Genomic DNA, 15,399 nt, shown 5'->3' with positions numbered 1-15,399 from the left:
GGGAAAAGAACTTGCATGACATCTATTGTCCATCCCTCCCGTGGCAGCGGGGTCCTAATGGAAACTACGAGATATTAAGGTTCTCATTTTAATAAAGAACCGGACCAACGCATTAACACTTGGTGAATACATGAACTCCTCATACTATGGTCATCTCCGGGAGTAGTTCCGGCTATTGTCACTCCGGGGTTGCCGGGTCATAACACATAGTAGGTGACTACAACTTGCAAGATAGGATCAAGAACACACATATATTGGCGACAATATAATAGGTTCAGATCTGAAATCATGGCACTCGGGCCCTAGTGACAAGCATTAAGCATGGCAAAGTAGTAGCAACATCAATCTCAGAACATAGTGGATACTAGGGATCAATCCCCATCAAAACTAACTCGATTACATGATAGATCTCATCCAACCCATCACCGTCCTGCAAGCCTACGATGAGATTAGTCACGAACGGTGAAGAGCATCATGGAATTGGCGATGAAGAAAGGTTGATGATGACAATGGCGACGATCTCCCCTCTCCGGAGCCCAAAACGGACTCCAGATCTGCCCTCCAGATGAAGAACACGAGGTGGCGGCGCCTCCGTATCGTAAAACGTGATGAACTCTCCTCCTTGATTTTTTTCCACGTGAGACGGACTAAATAGAGCTGAGATTGGAGGCGGTGGAGCATTGTGGGCCCCACAAGCCTGCCAGGCGTGACCAGGGGGGCCCGCGCCTGGTGGGTTTGTGGGCTCCACGCTCCACTTCCTCCGCTGATTCTTCCGCCAGTATTTTTTTATATATTCCACCAAAATTCTCCGTAAATTTTCAGGACATTTCGAGAACTTTTATTTCTGCGCAAAAACAACACCATGGCAATTGTGCTGAAAACAACGTTAGTCCGGGTTAGTTTCATTCAAATCATGCAAATTAGAGTCCGAAATAAGGGCAAAAGAGTTCGGAAAAGTAGATACGACGGAGACGTATCAGTAACCAAGTAGGAAACCTTCATGAGATTTATGAGCAAATTTAGAACGACGATGCTTATCAAGAATGTATCACTTTGAGCCGAATACCCGAAAGTATCCAACTTGGGGTTTGTTACCGGTGAGTAGCTCGTATGTCATTTTACCAAGAAGCTTGTGTAAGTAGAATCGGTTTGTGGCATGACAAGGTGTTTCCACGACTTTTGCCCAAAAGTGTCTTGGCGTCTTGTATTTGTCGAGCATCATTCTAGCCATCCCTACAAGAGTTGAGTTCTTCCTCTCAACAACTCCATTTTGTTGACGTGTGCACGCCGCTGAGAACTCATGTGAGATACTCTCTTCATCAAGAAAAGTATCCACATTTATGTTCTTGAACTCTGATCCGTTGTTGCTTCTAACTTTCTTGATCTTCACTTCAAACTGATTTTGGGCTTTCCGAGCGAAGTTCTTGAAGATCTTTTGTACCCGAGACTTGTCATCAAGAAAGAATACCCATGCGAATCTGCAAAAATCTCAACAATAAGTAGACCAACAGAATTTCCACTGAGGCTGTCGTAAGCGTTGGGACCAATGAGATCCATGTGAAACAACTCGAGTGGCCTTCTAGTAGTCATGATGTTCTTTACAGGATGACTTCCACCAACTTGTTTTCCTCCTTGGCAAGCACTACAAAGTCTATCTTTGTCAAATATAACATCTTTAACACCTAGAATATGATCACCTTTGATAAGTGCGTCAAGATTACGCATACCAACATGTCCTAGCCTTCTATGCCATAACCAACCTTCAGAAGATTTTGCAATAAGACATGTATGAGGTTTGGATTTTTTAGTGAAATCAACAATGTATAGATCACCTCTACGAAAACTAGTAAACACCATGTTATGATTATCTCAATGAAACACTTGGCAATTAACTTCCGTAAATAGCACACTGAAACCAAAATCCACTAATCTAAATATGGAAAGAAGATTGTAGACAAGGGATTCAACAAGCATGACATTTTGAATGGAAGTATCATGAGATATGGCCAACTTACCAAGACCAAGTACCTTACCCTTGGATTTATCTCCAAAAGTCACATACCTTTGTGGTCCATGGTTTGGTGTGATCTCATGAAACATGTCTTTATCTCCGGTCATGTGATCGGTGCATCCACTGTCGAGTATCCACTCCTTTCCTCCGACCATGTAGTCTCTAAGGTTTTCCATAATGCTGAGGCTCGTCATGGACTTCTCATATTCGATGTCAAACTTCTCGTCATCATCGTAGTAGCCATGCTCCACATTGTCATCATCAAATGGAATATCCTCTTCACAAGAATCAAAAGATTCATTAGAACTTCGATCATAACAACATTCAAGTTTATGAATGCGAAGGGCTTCAACAATGATGTTATTGATGGTAATGAAATCTTCTTTAGCACGCATGAGGTCACAGAGTCAAATAGACAAATATCAAAATTAGGATCATTTGGCTTAATTTTGTGAAAGACAATAGAGTTTTGGAAAATGATATCAAGATTTTTCAAGGAGTGGTCGGGATACCTTTCTCCAAATCTTTCCACAAAGTATAAGAACACACAAAGTTCTTCATTTGATTAAGCACATTTCTTGGCATTCCTCTAATGATGAGATTAACAGTTTTAGGATTACCAAACATATTAACTTCATTATCATGAGAAGGATGTAAGGGATTAATGGGAGGCACATAGGGATTTTCAACTTGCCCAAATGGAATTCACCAAATATACCAAACATTTCACCTTTCCATTGTCTCTAATACTCCCCATTGAGAATAGGCACTCTACAACTAAGATTCCCCAAACTAGACACATCATCTTCCTTCAATGATGATTAAACCACGACTATGGAGACCAAAGTTTTGATACCAATTGTGGGATCATTAGAAGGGGTGTCTAAAGGGGGGGTGAATAGACTGTTTGACAAATAAAAACCTAGCATTTTCCTAATTTTAATTGTTGACAGATTTTAGCATTTAGAACAAGTCATACAAAACCTACACACGCAAGTCTATGAGTATAGCAGCGGAAAGTAAAGACATGCACACGCAAAGTAAGGAGTAGAGTTTAGGAAGATCAAACGCAAAGAAGGACACGGTAATTTTTGGCATGGTTTTGATATGTGGTGCTAACATACATCCACGTTGATGGAGACTTCAACCCACGGAGGGTAACGGCCGCGAGAGTCCACGGAGGGCTCAACCCACGGAGGGTCCACGGAGAAGCAACCTTGTCTATTCCATCATGACTTGCGTCCACGAAGGACTAGCCTCACTCTGGGTAGATCTTCACGAAGTAGGCGATCTCCTTGCCTATACAAACTTCTTGGTTCAACTACACAACACGAAGTAGGAGGCTCCCAAGCGAAACCTAACCAATCTTGGAGGCACCACCCTCCAAAAGGTAATAGATGCGGTAGAACGATGAACTCCTTGCTCTTGTGCTTCAAAAGATAGTCTCCTCAACACTCAATTACTCTCTCACAGATTTGACATGGGTAAAAGAGATTGATTGGGTGGAGAGAAACTTGGCGAGGCTAGAGATCAAGTTTTAAATGGATGGATTGGAATATCTTGATCTCAACACATGAGTAGGTGACTCTCTCTCAAAAAAATGGACATGGCAAGTGTATGTGTGTTCCCAGTGCTCCCTCTGCGAATGAAAGGTGGTGGATGGGTATATATAGGCATCTACAAAAATCCGACCGTTACAACATTATTGCCCAACTCAATGAAATCAAAGTGAATCTCGGTGGCACCGAGTTGCACAAAAAGTGGCAACTTTTGTATTCCGAGTGAGACCGCTATAGGAATCTCGGTGGTATCGATATGGGTGACCCAGGGCAGTTTGCAAATCTCGGTGAGACCGACTCCAAGCCTAGAAATTTCCAATTCTTGAAAACGACATACCAAAAACTTGGTCACTGGTTTCGGTGGCACCGAAAGGAATGTTGGTGGTATCGAGACTCTAGGGTTTGGCAAAGGTTCTGTCTGGTGGAAAATCGCTATGGCCGAATTGGAAAACTTGATGGCACCGATTTTGCTGTTTAGGCTTTGAATAGAGAACTTTTGTGGGAGAACGACTGGGTATTTTTGATTGCTATCTCTAAGCACTTGAGAGCAACCAATTCACCATAGATACCTCACTTCCTTTTAATACTATTGACTTTTCTATGAATTCAAATGCGATTTCTCACAAATACAAAATGTAGAGTCTTGTAACTTGAAGGTTGACCAATCTTATTCCTTTCCTTCCTTGGGGATCTATCCTTAGTCAATTATTTATGTGGACTATATGTGATTTTTTGACCAACTACTGTAGGGAAAACCCCCCACGGCCTTTTTACTTTTATTCCCATATGCAAGAGTAATATGTACAAGAAGAGGTTAGAATGTACAAGGGGGTTGGGTAGCTATGGATACAAACCTCAAGGAGGCAAAAAGGAAATCCATTTAAGGAGATCATCCCTGAAACTAGCCTTAATCCTATGAGCTAACAGGGAAATGTCATGGATGAAGCTGGATCTCCATTTTCTGAACCTTGGCTGCTCCTGGTGAAACACCTTGGCATTTCTGACAGTCCAGATGTTCCAACATGCAGTGAAGACCACCTGAGCAAAAAAGGGGTTGTGGAAGTCTCTCTTAGCAGCTAAAGCAGAACTCCACATGGATTGACCCTGCCATGTGATCTGCAGGTAGGTCCAAACCCTCGTGCTGAAAAGACAGTTGAAAAACAAGTGATCTCTGTCTTCTTTAACTCTGGCATGGCATAGAACACAGAGATTAGAGTCTGAAACATTCCAGTGATGCCGTTCAAGCATGTCTTGGGTGTTAAGTCTATCCATGATGAGCATCCAGGCAAACATCTTGATCTTCATTGTACAACAGCTCCTCTAGATCCAGTTTAGCAAGGGGTTTGGGGTAATAGTGCTGTGAATATGAGTATAGTATCTCTTGGCTGTGTAGGCCTTAGCATCCTTACCCCATACCCATCTATCAGAGGCTTGGGGATTGATTTCCAGGTCTTGAAGCAGGGAGTTGACCGAAAGTAGCTCCTGGTAAGCTTGATCAGAGAGGGGCAAGTGGAACATGGAGAGCATACCTTCATCATGAAAAACTTTAAAAACTTCCTCAGCTGTGCAGAAAGGATCAGCAACAAAGGAGAATAGCCTTTGGAATCTAGCAGCCAGAGGCCTAGTAGAGTTTCCAACCAACCAGGAGTCAGACCAAAAAAAGAAAGTGTCACCCTTGTTAGGCTGAACATATGTAACTGATCTGTACTTGTCAAGCCTTTTGTAGATATCCTTCCACCAAAATGAACCACAAAGAGAGGTTCCCTGAGGGGCTGTGTTATGGTAGTAAGTGTTCCGGATTAAGTGAACCCATGGGATATCAGCTTGATTCAGGAATCTATCAACATTCTTGAGCAGCAGGGCTTCATTCTGGATTGCCAGATTCATAATGTCTAAACCCCCTTTATCTTTGGCTCTGCACACTAGATTCCAGGCAGCAAGAGAGGGTGCTTGATCTTGCCCATTTTTCCTCCAGAGGCATTGCCTCTGAATTCTTTCAAGCTGTTTCAGTATGTCTGGTGGGATATCCAAACTGCATAGAAAGAAAATAGGAACAGATGACAGTGCCGAGTTTAAGTATTGTAACCTTCCCCCTGGGCCAGGAAAAGATGAACTAGCACTTAGTCTTCTTTCCATGTTGTCTACCAGTGGCATGAGATCGATGATTCTTGGTTTAGTTGTCCCAATTGGAAGACCAAGGTATGTGAAGGGCAAAGATCCTACTTTACAGCCAATGGAGTCAGCTAGGTCTTGGAGATGCTGTGGAGAAATGTTGACAGGCAGAAGGGCAGATTTCTGATAATTCACTTGTAGTCCAGTGGATTGGGAGAAGAGCAAGAGCATTTTCTTGAACTGTAACAGTTGAGTTTCATCAGCAGGGAGGATGATAAGGATATCATCAGCATATTGGACTATAGGGAAATCCTTATCATGACAAGGGACGGGCAGCTGAATCAGTCCCTCCATCAGCAGCTTGTTAACCAAGGTCTGTAAAAAATCAGCAGCAATTGCAAAAAGCAGTGGGGACATGGGATCTCCCTGCCTGACCCCTTTCTTGCACATAAATTTTCTTTCCACGCACACCATTGACCAGGACAGAAGAAGAGCCAGAAGTTAGGAGCTGATGTACCCAAAGTATCCATTTATCATTGAATCCTTTGTGTTTGAGAATCTGAAAGATGAACTCATGTTACACATAATCAAATGCCTTTTCAAAATCCAGCTTGAGAATAACTATAGGTTTCTTGGATTGATGACATTGATGCAGGTATTCCAGAGTCCAGCCAACACAATCTTGAATGGTTCTAGACTTGATAAAGCCATACTGATTCTTGTGAATACACTTCATGATCTGCCACTGCAACCTGTTGGCTATCATTTTAGACAGAAACTTGAGGCCCATCCCAGTGAGGGAGATTGGTCTGTAGTCTCCCACTTGCCCAGGTGATCTCTTTTTGGGAATCAAAGTAATATAAGATGAATTCATGTTCTCCAGTTTAGCAGTACCAGCATGAAAGGCACCAGCAAGTTGATAAAACTCAGGACAAACAATAGACCAGCATTTCTTAAAGAAAAGGCCATTGAAACCATCAGGTCCAAGAGCTTTGTCAATGGGCATTTCCTGAATAGTTTTGTCCATTTCAGACTTAGAAAAAGGTTGTGTGAGAACATCAAGACCATCCACCTTCTGAATCAGAGATTGTAAATCAAAGGTCATGTTAATTCCGAGGGAAGTTCCCATTCTATCCTTAAAGGATGCCCAAAAGCATGCAGCAATTTGATCACAGTCAGATATGATGGATCCATCATTTAACTTGAGAGAGGCTATGGAGTTCCTCCTATATCTCTCAGTTGCCATAGCATGAAAGAATTTGGTGTTTTCCTCACCAACTTTGACAAATCTGATAATGGCTCTCTTTTTCCAGTACAAGAACTGAAGATGCAATAGGTGCTCCAGGTGCAACTTAATAATGTGAAATATATTAGATAAAAGTGTTAGTCCAAAAGACAATGTATATTGTTATGAATTATCAAAATCATCAAAGAAGCATATGTGCTTTCAGCTGTACTATGACTTCGGTCTTATTTGTTGACAGTTTTGTATGCCTTACAATTTCTTTTCTTTCTTTCTAAAACTTATACTCCTCCCATCCAAATATAAGTATCGTTGCTTTTTTTTAAACAGAGTACAATCGAAACGGCTCACATGCCTTCGTTGTCGGCGGGAACATCTCCTCCCGCTAAAAACACATTGTCGAAAGACCTGAAATAAATTAAAAAAATGTAAGCACCAGCGTCAAGTCTGGGACTTGAACTCTGATGAGCAAGAGCCACAGTCCTCTAAACATTCAAACTTAGTATTAAACTTACCTCATTTATTTTGAAACTGAGGGAGTATGTGACAATTTCTGCGTGTCTTGGCGGTCACTCTTCCTAACGGTAAAATCTTGGCGGTCACGTTTTTTGTCATCCTTTTTGACTTCCCATAAATATTCGAAGGTTGAATTGATCATTTTTTTGCACTCCTATACGGTGGATCTCGAAGGGCATGCTTGTTTTCGAGTTTTGATTTGACTCAAGCACGTCCATTGGATCACCACCGTCCTTTTTCCCTCTTTTTCTCTAGGGTTTTCCATCTGCCATGGCCACTCCCGCCGCCGCCGCCGCCGCCGCCGTGACGCTCGCTGGCAAGGGCGCCGTGCTCACCCCCGCCGCCGTCTACGCGCTCTCCGTCGGCCTCGCCGGCCCCGTCATCGACGCCTCCGCGCTCCAGCGGCTCTCCAACCGCGCCCCCTCCCCGCAGGAGACCCCTGGGTCGCTCCGGGACCTGGATTTGGCGACGCACGAGTCCCGCGCGGCCGCGGCGGTGCTTCTCAACAAGCTCCTCCTCACAGCGAACGATTCCTCCTCCGCCCTCGTCACCGTCGCCACGGCCAACGCCCTCGCCGGGTCGCTCGAGCTCGCCGCGGCGCTGCCACTCGCCACCCGCGACGAGGCCGCCGTCGCCGCGGCGTCCGCGCCCGTGGCCGTCGCCTTCGCCGCCTTGATCGACTGCTGCGCCACCCCTCTTGCCCGCGTCGCCGACGCCGTCGCGGCGCTGTCATGCGAGGCCGCGCGAGGGGACGCCACGGCGTTCGACGTGCCCGCGTCCGGCGACGGCCTCTCCGACAAGGACGAGGCTGATGTGGGCGCTGATATCAAGATGCTTTTATTGGGGTCCAAGCTAGTGGGCAACGGTGGAGGCGCCTCTGCAGCCATGTTCGCCAAGGTGCCCGCCGTCAACGGGGCTCTCCGCGAGTCGGTGCGCGCTCTGCACAAGAAGGTGCGGGTCGAGCTCAACGCTCCCGTGAAGCTGGGGAAGAGGGATGCTAGTGGAACGGGTGAGGGAAAGGAGGAGGCGTTGATGGTCCTGGCGACACAGCTTGCTAGATCGTTGAATGCAATGTGCAAGCAGAGCGTCGCTCGGGCAAGGTTCTGTGCAGGGAGCGTTGCTGAGGCCGAGCTCCGGGAGAAGCTTGCCGGTGGCGTTAATGTTGATGATTTGAAGGGGATGCTCGATAAAGTTATGGTTGATTCGGACGCGGTGTCGGTATTGAGGGGGGTGTACAATTACTTGCTCAAGTTTAGGGACTTCCTTGCATGGGAGGCAGCTGTGGCGATGGCTGTGATTGAAATGGACAGTTCAATTGAGAAGCCTCAAGCTGCTGGGAAGAATGAAGCTGGCAGTTCAGCGGAGAAGGCACAAGCTGGCGGGGAGAAAGTGAAGGGTGACAGGAAAAGCAAGAAGAAAACGTTGGGGAAGGGAACATCTGCTGTACTTGCTCTGCTTAGGGAGCATGCTACAGATGGAAAAACCATTCCTTGTGTGAATTCTGCGTTGATTGCAGATTGGGGAATTGAGCTGTCTCTGTTGTTTGATCCTAAGTGCCCCAAATTGGAGTTCCTTGTGGAGAAAATCAAGGAGATTGTGGAGAGCAATGAAGTGGGAAGATTGCCAAAAATTCCCAAGGTAATTACCATTTTACTTGCACACGTGGATGCTACATTTATGTTGTCTTGTGTTGTCTTTCTGCCTCAATTGTTTCTGTTGAGTTGATTTCAGAAGCATCCTAATAACCAGTTTTTTTTTTTTACTATTTCTCTATCTAAATGCTTATCTTACTCTCGGCTAGGGAACACGTGACTTTGGGAGAGAGCAAATGGCCATAAGGGAGCGTGCGTTTTCAATAATTACAAGTGTATTTAAGATGCACGGTGGTGTTGCACTTGATACCCCTGTATTCGAGTTGAGAGAAACCTTGATGGGCAAATATGGTGAAGACTCGAAGTTGGTATATGACCTTGCTGATCAGGTAAAGTTTTTATGTCTTTTTGTACTTAACGTAAGTAGGAGTGTGTAGCACACTGGGATATCAGAACTTGTTTAGTTGTCATGTGCTGGTTTGTTATATAAATTATTCGTTCAAGGTTAACGGGGAATTGTTAGTATCCAGCAATTTTGCCATTCCTTTGTTGCAGTATATTCCTTGTGTTATACTCGTGGTAATAGTTTAGATGAAGTCTTACCATCAAATAACCTGCAGGGCGGCGAGCTTTGTTCATTGCGCTATGATCTGACTGTTCCATTTGCCCGTTACGTTGCCATGAATAACATAAGTGCCATAAAGAGATACCAGATAGCCAAAGTATACAGGAGAGATAACCCATCAAAAGGAAGATATCGAGAATTCTACCAGTGTGACTTCGACATTGCCGGAGTATATGAGCCTATGGAACCAGATTTCGAGGTTGTCAAAGTGTTGACTGAATTACTGGATAAGTTGGATATTGGCGTCTATGAGATAAAGTTAAATCACAGAAAGTTACTTGATGGAATGTTGGAGATCTGTGGCGTGCCTGCTGAGAAATTCAGAACAGTTTGCTCAAGTATTGACAAGCTAGACAAACTAACCTTTGAAGAGGTGAAAAAAGAACTGGTGAGCATCCCAAACTCCTTTTTTTTGCTTTTATATGTTGATTGATGTAATCTTGATTTTGATATATTTGTCGTAGTCCTAATTGTTCTTATGCTGACTTAGGTGGAAGAGAAAGGTGTATCAAATGAAACCGCTGAAAATATTGGCAGTTTAGTGAAGACAAGAGGACCTCCACTAGAAGTTTTGCTAGAGTTGCGAAAGGAGGGCAGCAAATTCATGGAGAACGAGGGATCTGTTGTTGCATTAAATGAGCTGGAGATATTATTCAAAGCTCTAGAAAAAGCAAATGCCCTTGACAGGATAAGTTTTGATTTAAGCCTTGCTAGAGGCCTTGATTACTACACAGGTGTGATATATGAAGCTGTGTTCAAGGGAGTCACACAGGTTTGGAATCTTCTTTCACATCTGCGCCTCACTTGTTACCTGTGTTCTCACTTAGTCATTTGTTTGCTATATACTGGTCATCGTTTTGTATTGCCAGTGTTTTCAATTAATCTGCATTTTAAGATTCATTGCTTGATATACTGGTTTCTGACATGTACCATCCTATTTCTCATCTCAAAGCATATTTGACATTACCTTTTGTCTGCTGTAACACTACAATTGATTTACTGTACATTGATTTGTTATATCTGAAAACTTCAATTATTCTCTGGGCTTTGTTTTATACTATTTCCAGTGCTTTCAACCAATCACCTTTCTAAGACCAATTGCTTGACCCATTCGATTCTGAGATCTCAAAGGATATTTTGCATTTCCTTTTTCTCATGTACATTTTCTTTGGCTTACTGTACATTGATCTATATCTGAATTTTCTTCATCATGTTTAAGCATGACAAGTACCTTTACTAACTAAGCGAACAACCCTTTGCTGATTCCTGTACTCACAATGTTTTGCTGTAGGTTGGCTCTATTGCTGCTGGTGGCAGGTACGACAAGCTTGTCGGCATGTTCAGCAACAAGCAAGTCCCTGCTGTTGGCGTCAGCCTTGGAATAGAAAGAGTCTTTGCAATCATGGAGCAACAGGAGAAGGAAAAGAACCAGGTATTTCTCAGTGCCCCTGTCGTTATGTCTTTGTTGCAGCAATGTAGCAAAACTGATCTTGGTTCTTTAACTGCAGGTGATCCGGGCGACCGAGACGGAGGTTTTGGTGTCGATTCTGGGCAAGGACCTCATATTGGCCGCTGAGCTTGTGAACGAGCTGTGGAGTGCTGGGATAAAGGCAGAGTTCAAGCTCACCACCAGGGTGCAGAACCACATAAAGTACGCGACGCAGACGGGCATCCCGTGGATGGTGCTGGTCGGCGAGTCCGAGTTGAGGGATGGGAAGGTGAAGCTGAAGGACATCACGGCTAACCAGGAAGAGGAGGTTCCGAGGAAGGATTTCGTTGAGGTGCTGAAGCAGAGACTATCTAACCCCTAGAAGGTAAATCTTAGAAAGATGTAGCGTGTGCGTGAGTACTGGGCGGTATGTGGTTCTTGGTTTTTCTGTGCGGCCATTTTGCTGTTGCTGAGATGTGTACACAAGACAGTGCGGCTCCTCGATTTAATACTGATGATCACAAATTGTTTGAATTGTTGCCTTACATGTTAAGTGCTTGGTGGAATGAAATCCCTGAATTCCAAACTTACAGTACAAATAGCTACCAGATCCCTTTGAGCTTCGAATTTTGTTGGTGTTTAGATAGGTATCTAGTGTCAAGCAGGTTGGTCGCTCTCATGGATTCTCCATGCTTCAGTGTGGTTGCTGACCAGAGAGGTTGCTCAGAGGCCACATACTCTATCTGTTGCTCAGAGGCCACATACTCTATCTGAGCGCATCTGGAATTCTGGATTTGCTTCGTCCCTGCCTCGCCAGCGGCAGCTCGCTTTTGAGCGTGTAGGGCGTTCAGTGGCGCCTGGTGGTGGCAGCCAAAGCGCCGGCTTGCTGACGGCAGGCTCAAGCCAAAACTACAGTCATAGACGGCATGTTGCAGCCTGTGTTCTTGACCAAAGCGTGCATGGTCCTTGTGCGGTCATCCATCTTCTGTTTTTCTCAGAGCCATGTAACTGGGATCATCTAATCCCACCCTTGTCCTACTGATGAAATATAATGCATGGTTCTAGTTTGCCAAAAGAAAAAGGACACCCCAACTAGTGGGTGTCGTTTATTGTTCTCGAAATTGCGTAAAGGCATAACAAAATGGAGAACCGGTTTTAGTCTAGGCACTCAGTTACAACATCATCCTCACATTACCAAATCACACGTCAAATCGGTTGCGGCGAGATAAAGAATCTACAAGACTATACCCCTCTGGGCGCCGTCCACCGTGTTCTTCAGCAACATTGCCACGGTCATCGGCCCAACGCCTCCAGGGACCGGAGTCAGGTGACCCGCGACCTTGCTTGCCTCCGCGAAATCCACATCGCCAACGAGCCTGTACCCGGACTTCCTGGTAGGGTCGTCGATGGAGTTTGTACCGACATCGATGACTGCCGCGCCTGGTTTGATCCAGTCTCCCTTGATCTAACAACCAAGAAAACACAGCTGTCAGAATTAAGGAAATAACATAGCATAGGGTGGGATTATCGCTCCAGAATAATGTACCATCATGGCCTGGCCTGCTGCTGCAATGACAATGTCTGCTTGACAGACAATCGTTTCGGGATTTGGCGTCCGTGAATGCACGATCGACACGGTAGCGTCTGCTTTCAGAAGGAGAAGGGATACTGGTAAACCCACGATGTTGCTACGCCCAACCACAACTGCGTGCTTTCCTTTTACAGTGACTCCACTGCGTGACAGGAGCTCCATGCAACCCTTCAGAAGTAAAAAAGAAAAATGAAGGCCAAAATGTTACAGATAAAAACGGCGGTCAAACCAGTGTTGAGAAATGCTGTGCTCAAGCATCGCAATCAAAACCTTTGGGGTACAAGGTAGGAACAGTGGATTTCTGCCTTTCATTGCGAGCTTGCCAATGTTCAAAGGATGAAAACCATCGACATCTTTCTCAATGGAGATCTGGTTTAATATAATTTCTTCGTTGATATGCTTGGGCAATGGAAGCTGAACAAGAATACCTGGTGCAAAAGCAAAGACTCAATAGAGTCAATATACAAGCTTTGCTACATGTAGGAATAAGAATTCCAAATATCAGACTGTAGAGGTACCTAAAGCCTAGAGCTAGCAAAGCAACATTCTAGCAACAAAGTAAATCATATTGAGTAAATCATATTGAAATAGTACTTATCTAAGCAATTAAGAAGCTGGCAACCACATTTCAGAAAGAAAGCTGATCGATCAAACCTCCAATTGTATCCTATAGCTTCATATTTGCCTTCTAAGGAAACTGATGATTTACACTAGAAGATAGAGATGGTGATCGAACTAGGGTAACAAATCTCTAATGGTCCGATAGGATGAGAACAGAACTAACTAGTTAGTAACATGAATGCATGATTTACAATCATGTCTTAACAGAAAACACCTAGCATAAGCGAAGCAATCATTCCCCCAAATAATAGACATTATGGTGATGTGAACTAGGACATGTCATTCTCTTCACATGTGACTTGAAATAACTAAAGTCCATGCCTAATCCAGTGAAGCGATCACTTAAAATTACATTCCCAATCAAGTTAATCCCTCAGAAACAGGGGAACAGAACACACAAGATGATGAGTACTGATGCCATTCTGGGCCAAAATTTTGGACTCCAGCACGCCTGGAATAACTTAAGAACAACCAAAGAGTGTCACCCCGTGAAACAATGTCCGAGTTCAAAATTATATTCCAAATCAAGCGAATCTCCCAGAAACTGGGAACGAAAACACACATGATGGTGAGTACTGGTGCCATTCCGGACGAAAATTTGGGATCCAACACGCCTGAAAACAACTCAAGAACTCCCAAAGAGTGTCACCCTGTAAAACAATGTTCCAGTTCAAAGGATTGAACTATACACGAATAAACTAGACCAGACTTCTCTATTCTTTCACGCTAACTCAACTGAAGAGCAAATCCGGGCCAGGGAATCCCAAGCAGCAAACGAATGGCATCCCACCCACGAAGGATCGTCAGCTCGAGTGTCACTAGGACCGAATTTAACCGTCTACAAATTCTTCTGAACAAACCAGCTAGGAATGACTGCATCTACGGCACAGGCAGACTGACAAATCAGAGAATTACAGTGCCAAACACTGAAAGCGTCCATCTTCTCCTAGTACTGCCAAAGGAAGACTACTGTATATCCGATTCGATTGCGGAGGAGATACCGTGGACGGCGGGGTCGGCGTTGAGGCGGTGGACCTCGGCGACGAGCGCGGCCTCGGAGATGTCCTCGGGGAGGTCGACGTCGAAGGAGCGGATGCCGACCTCGGCGCAGGCCTTGCGCTTCATCTGCACGTACGTCTGCGAGTCCTTCCTGCTCCCCACGATCACCACCGCTAGCCCCGGCACCTTGCGACGGAAACAAAGTCAGCGTCACGGACATTATCCCAATCCATAGCTGGTCGATTGGCCGAGCGGCGGCGTCGGGTGGGAAAGGAAGGGGCTCACGATGCTGTGGGCGGATGAGAGCGCGGCGACCTCGGCGGCGATCTCGCGCCTGATTTCGGCGGCGATGGCCTTGCCGTCGATGATTTGCGCCATTGGGGTAGCACTAGATTCTCTCCCCTCCCTCCCTCTCTCCTTGCAGCGACGACGACTGCGACTCGAGTGCTATTTTTTTAGGGGACTCGAGTGCTTTTTTTAGGGTCTCGTTTGCTCTTTTTTTTTTAGGAAAACGCTCTAGATCAACCGGCTGATCCGTTCGGTCCCTAAACCGGCTCACGTGCCGTCGGATCGAACGAAATCAGACGATTCAAAATCGTTCCATCCGGACAGTGGGCAGCGCCGAGTCTCCGACCAGGTTGCAGCACGCGCCGATCAATCAGGTGTTTTTTTGGTCCACGAGAGTCCACCCCGCTACATTGCAGCTCGCCCTTGAGGATTGCAACTTTCCCTCCTCCTCTTCCTCTCTCTTGCTCGATCCACAACTGGCGAGTGCGACGGTCGGCGCGGCAGCTGGGCAAGGGACCGGTGGCGTCGGCGGGTAGAGAGGGAGCGACTACTCGCGCATCTTCTTCGCGCTCCATGGCCGACGACGACCCAGAGCCGAGGTCAGTTTTTTTCTAGATCCCGTATGTGCGCGGTAGGAACCGCAACATTTCTAGAGGGATGGACGGTGGAGGACCTTGGTAGGTGTAGGTTGGGGTGGTAGGGAGGAGTTGTTGCGGGGGTTGGTGTTGGGATCGTCGGCGCCCTGCCCTTCGATGGTGGCGATGTGGTTCTGGGCTGGGGGTTCTCTCTCGGATGTAGTAGTTTCTCATGTCC

General features: G+C 45.5%; 2 protein-coding genes across 2 annotated transcripts; one reads left to right on the top strand and one right to left on the bottom strand.

Annotated features, from left to right (window-relative positions):
• Nucleotides 1–7,635: 7,635 nt before the first annotated feature.
• On the top strand, nucleotides 7,636–11,677 carry LOC123425549 (histidine--tRNA ligase, cytoplasmic). The gene is made up of 6 exons (XM_045109244.1): nucleotides 7,636–9,079; nucleotides 9,243–9,422; nucleotides 9,654–10,046; nucleotides 10,149–10,430; nucleotides 10,950–11,090; nucleotides 11,167–11,677. The coding sequence occupies exons 1-6, from the start codon at nucleotides 7,712–7,714 to the stop codon at nucleotides 11,467–11,469; spliced, it is 2,667 nt and encodes an 888-aa protein (XP_044965179.1). The 5' UTR covers nucleotides 7,636–7,711; the 3' UTR covers nucleotides 11,470–11,677.
• Nucleotides 11,678–12,152: 475 nt separating this feature from the next.
• Nucleotides 12,153–14,750, bottom strand: LOC123425559 (bifunctional protein FolD 2). The gene is made up of 5 exons (XM_045109252.1): nucleotides 14,584–14,750; nucleotides 14,301–14,484; nucleotides 12,949–13,106; nucleotides 12,634–12,846; nucleotides 12,153–12,552 (listed from the first exon to the last, which is right to left on the bottom strand). The coding sequence occupies exons 1-5, from the start codon at nucleotides 14,674–14,676 to the stop codon at nucleotides 12,322–12,324; spliced, it is 879 nt and encodes a 292-aa protein (XP_044965187.1). The 5' UTR covers nucleotides 14,677–14,750; the 3' UTR covers nucleotides 12,153–12,321.
• Between the last annotated feature and the right edge of the window lie 649 nt (nucleotides 14,751–15,399).

Source organism: Hordeum vulgare, chromosome 1H, assembly GCF_904849725.1.
Source record: "Hordeum vulgare subsp. vulgare chromosome 1H, MorexV3_pseudomolecules_assembly, whole genome shotgun sequence".
Classification (NCBI taxonomy): Eukaryota; Viridiplantae; Streptophyta; class Magnoliopsida; order Poales; family Poaceae; genus Hordeum; species Hordeum vulgare.
This window is presented reverse-complemented; position numbering and strand designations above follow the sequence as displayed.